The sequence below is a fragment of the Cyprinodon variegatus genome, unplaced genomic scaffold, assembly GCF_000732505.1.
Source record: "Cyprinodon variegatus isolate N-32 unplaced genomic scaffold, C_variegatus-1.0 Scaffold169, whole genome shotgun sequence".
Taxonomy (NCBI): Eukaryota; Metazoa; Chordata; class Actinopteri; order Cyprinodontiformes; family Cyprinodontidae; genus Cyprinodon; species Cyprinodon variegatus.
Window position 1 is genome coordinate 668,318 of NW_015150622.1, and position 4,074 is coordinate 672,391.

At 39.7% G+C, this 4,074-nt stretch overlaps 1 protein-coding gene across 6 annotated transcripts in view; it reads left to right on the plus strand.

Annotated features, from left to right (window-relative positions):
• Positions 1–4,074, plus strand: part of LOC107086970 (VPS10 domain-containing receptor SorCS1-like) — a 308,080-nt gene that overhangs the window by 279,654 nt on the left and 24,352 nt on the right. For all 6 annotated transcript variants that reach the window (XR_001481329.1, XR_001481330.1, XM_015378286.1 and 3 more), the window contains exon 17: positions 3,464–3,577. Coding sequence is in view for 4 of the 6 variants with exons in the window: in XM_015378286.1 (XP_015233772.1) it covers positions 3,464–3,577 (114 nt within the window). In the remaining 2 variants the exon portion in view is untranslated. The remainder of the gene's footprint in view (positions 1–3,463; positions 3,578–4,074) is intronic.

Here is a 4,074-nt window from a genome sequence, read left to right on the forward strand (position 1 = left end):
AGATCTGGTAGACTGGCTCAGGTTTTGCTGGTACAATAACTGGCAAACACTCTGGCACTGGAGTGTCAGTCTCCGCCTCCTTAAGTAGGAGCCTCCTGATGAGCAGATTGAAGACAGGTGTTGCAGTCAGCTCATGCCCCCAGGAGATCTAGTGCGCCCTCTGGTGGAGAAGATGGACACAGCCTCCAGATCCCAACACTTTCTTCTTCCAATGATCTTTAGAGCCCTGCTTTCTTAGAGAGGTTGCAGAATATGTAACCCTAGGCTTTGTCTTGCACCACGTTCCCAGAGCTGCTAACACTACAACCTTTAAATACTTGAGTTCCTGTCCATGATCCACGTCTGTGATCTGGCTGATTACAGCTACGGTTCCCCTCCTTCAGATGCAGTGCAATGAACTTGTTTTGACCACTAGATTCTGTTCAGGGTCAATGATGAACTTTAAGCCAGTGGTTGAACTAAGGAAAACGGGAAAGAAAACATCACCTAAAAATATGCTGCTGGATCATCATCTCTCATCATGAATTAAATCTCTGATGTTTCCATAAATGCTCATATTGCACATAGTTTCTATTCGCTCTCAAAACATATTGATTTTACAATGATCATCATATCCATTCAAATCAAACACCAGATCTCTGAATAAACGTGTTTTGTAAGATTTCTTGGAATGTGTAAAGCACCTTCTGCACATATTGACAGGAAGATTTCTCTCTGTGTAAAGAGAGATAGGATCAAGTGATAAATGATTACCATCCTGCAGATAAGAAATGCATTTCAGGTTTGTCGCATCCTCACCGTTGTTTACTCTAATGTGTGAATATATCTACATTTGTGTGTGAGAACGAGGGAAAAAAAAGCAAAGGAGCCGAGATGTTTTTCACTCCCAGACATTTTATTGATTTTACCTTAATGTGCACCATCGTTCACATCGTGAAGGACAAAGTGTTTGGAAGTAAAATGATCATTCAAAGCCTTTTTTGTAGCAGCAACTCTTGATGTCAGGGAAATGTCAATTTATCTGCACCCGGATGAAAACGGCTTTCTTTTAATGCTTAATTATATTCATTTTTTTTCATGGTTTAGCCCTACATCTGCAGGCCTCTGGAGGGAGGCAGCTCCTGCAATAAGCTTCATCAAAACCATAAATCACAGCGCCTAATAGCTTTCATTAACAATCACAACACTTCTGCATCTGTGTGCATGTCGCTCTAATTGGGGCAATTTGTCCCGATCAGTTTGGGGACAAAGTGCAGCTCTGCCTTTTCATTTGTAGTACAAACACCTAATAGGCTGGGTACATAGAGTTCTAAACACAGAAAGGTTGTTGGATCATCTCTGAAGTCAAAGCAACAAAGTTCAACACATTAAAAACTATATTTTATAGCAATATCTCTAAGTAGCTTTGCACCCATCTGTCTCTTCCTTTGCTGTGCTTTTACTACCAGATTAGGCAATGATCCAACTGTGGAGTTAATGCACTACTCCAGTTGCTACAAAAACATCCCCAATCACCACCCTGCCACCATCATGCTTGAGAATTAGAGATATTTGCACTGATATGTCAAAGTGAGGTCTATCTGTCCTAAGCAAAGGCTGAAAATTCTTTAAGCAAGATTTTGCAAACTTGAGTCTTACTCAGCAGCCTGAAATGACTGAAATACGGGTTTTTCTTTTGCCCATATTCCTGTATCTGATCATTTCATGACAGTCTGAACAACACAGATCTAATCTTTTCAAATGCAACCTGTGTCTAAACGGCCATTCATCCGACCTGAACGCCATTAATACTCGACAAAGGTCACATTCTGCATCTTGCTACGCAGAATAGGGGAAGAAAAACAACAACAATCATGGCGAACGGTAAAGCAGATCTTTATTTTTAACCTTCTTGAAAAAATTTTGATTTTAATGCATTGAGGCTGAGGTTGGGAAAGAAATGAAAGATCGCTTGAAGTGCCACCATCCATGTTTACTTTCGTTTTCAAAGAGCACGCTTGCTTGTGACGTCATTGCGTCCTCTATTGCACATGCGGGACACTTAAGTTGTTTAAATGCAGTTCACACAGGAGATCACATACAAGTCACATATATTTGGAAATGTGAACAACCACGCTAAAGAATCAGATTCCACAAAAAAAAAAAAAAACGGAATTGAGCATCAAGTCCTGCAGTGTCAAAGTAGCCTTATTCACAAAGACTTATTCAATGCAGTGTTTCATTGTGGGCAGGATCAGACTCACCTGACTGAAACTGACCAGACCGATCACAATGTTTGAACCAAAATTACCCTTAATGCAACAGGGTTTTTTTCTATCCATGAAGTATTTTTCCCAACCAGAGCAACAGATCTGGTTGGGATCTGTTTGGGATGTTATCCCTATGCATAGAGGTGCAACATGAGCAAAGCCACCCAAAGGAATCCAACATGCACTTTTCTAGTGACATATTGGTGATTCCAGGGACAAGGGAGCCAAACGTCAACTGCAACTGGATGCAAAGTGACTGTCGGAGTAGGAAAATCTGAGCATTTGTGTCGTGTTACATTGTGACAACCAAATCTGTACTAGATGTGGCTGTTATGTGAGGTGTGGGTACTTTTCTAATGAAAATGGAAAATAGGGGAAATAATAGGGATGAAGTAGGGTATGGCCTGTATGGTTTGTAGGATGCTGTTTTAATTTAGCAAAATTGCACTTTGTGCGTGAGAAACGATTGCAGCCATATAGGACCAATGTTTGAATGATGCCCTTTATTATGTCCCCCTATGAGTTCGATATATCTTTAACATTTCAGCAAGTGGATACTTATAAAAGCTTTCCTCCCCCAGTTATCTTATTGGTTCTAAGCTGTTTCCACTGACTTTTAGACTCACCTGATCCCACCTTCAAAATACGACTGTTTTCAAGTCTGACAAGTTGTTTATAGAGCATAAGCCAGCCTATTGTATTCCCTTATTATTCTTTAGAGCAGTGGTCACCGACCTTTAAAGGCTTAGAACTATTTTATGGGTACTGAGTCATAGGAAGAGCTACCAATGAAATGGTCAGAGTTCACCTAAACCTCATGCATCATAAACATTTTTTTGTTTAATTTTTATTTTCCTTTGTACATTGCCATTTTGAAATCTCTAAACCTGAAATACTCTATAAATTATTAAAAAGGTAAGAGAAATAGGTAAATGAATTTTATATATTTATATTTTCCCTGTTTTAGAGGCTTTCTCTTTAATGATTCCAACATCTTTGTTTAGGTTGGCAGCCATCTTGCTTCCTTAAAATAATGGAATTTCATTTTTTTGGGAAATATTCCAACTGTTATCAGATGATTTCATGGATTCTTATTACATAGTCTTTCAAAAATGTCATTAAACGAAAAAAGATTTGGTAAAAATACATATCCTGCTGCTTTTCCGTCTTTGTTTTCTGATCGCTGTCTGTTCCTTCTTCTTGTTTCATGGCAGTGATTATGGCTACGAGAGAAGGACTGATGGGAAGTGCAGCCCCGCCTTTTGGTTCCATCCATCTGCGATGTCCCGGAGCTGCACAACAGGAATGACTTTTCTCAACAGCACCGGGTAAATGGGCGCAGAACCATCATCAGATGATAAACAGGGGGTTGGTTTGTTGTCATGGGAACATTGCAGCTGAAGGTGCTGAAAAACACATCTAAAGGCTTGAGAATTAAATTTGTTTTGCAAACAATAATGTATTAGCTGCTAAACATGACTGAAACACAGAAAGAGCCGTTTGAATCTGCAGTCATCTGTAGTTATGCAGCAAAATCGGTATTAAAGGAAAAGTTTGGTCAGCAAGGAATAACCATTGGATCATTATTTAGAACTAGAACTAATACATTCATGGCGAGTTAATCAATTTAGCCTTAATCAGTAAAAAGATAAAAACAATAATTCTCGGCACGATCAATAAGTCTGGGAGCGGCTGTTTTTGCCCAAATATAGTAACACCTAACTCCTGACATCTTCTGGCCGTGACGTCACGGTGCGGTAAGCCTAGCGCCATTCTCCCCGCTTTACAAGCAAAATCAATGGGAACTACTAGACACATCTGCAAT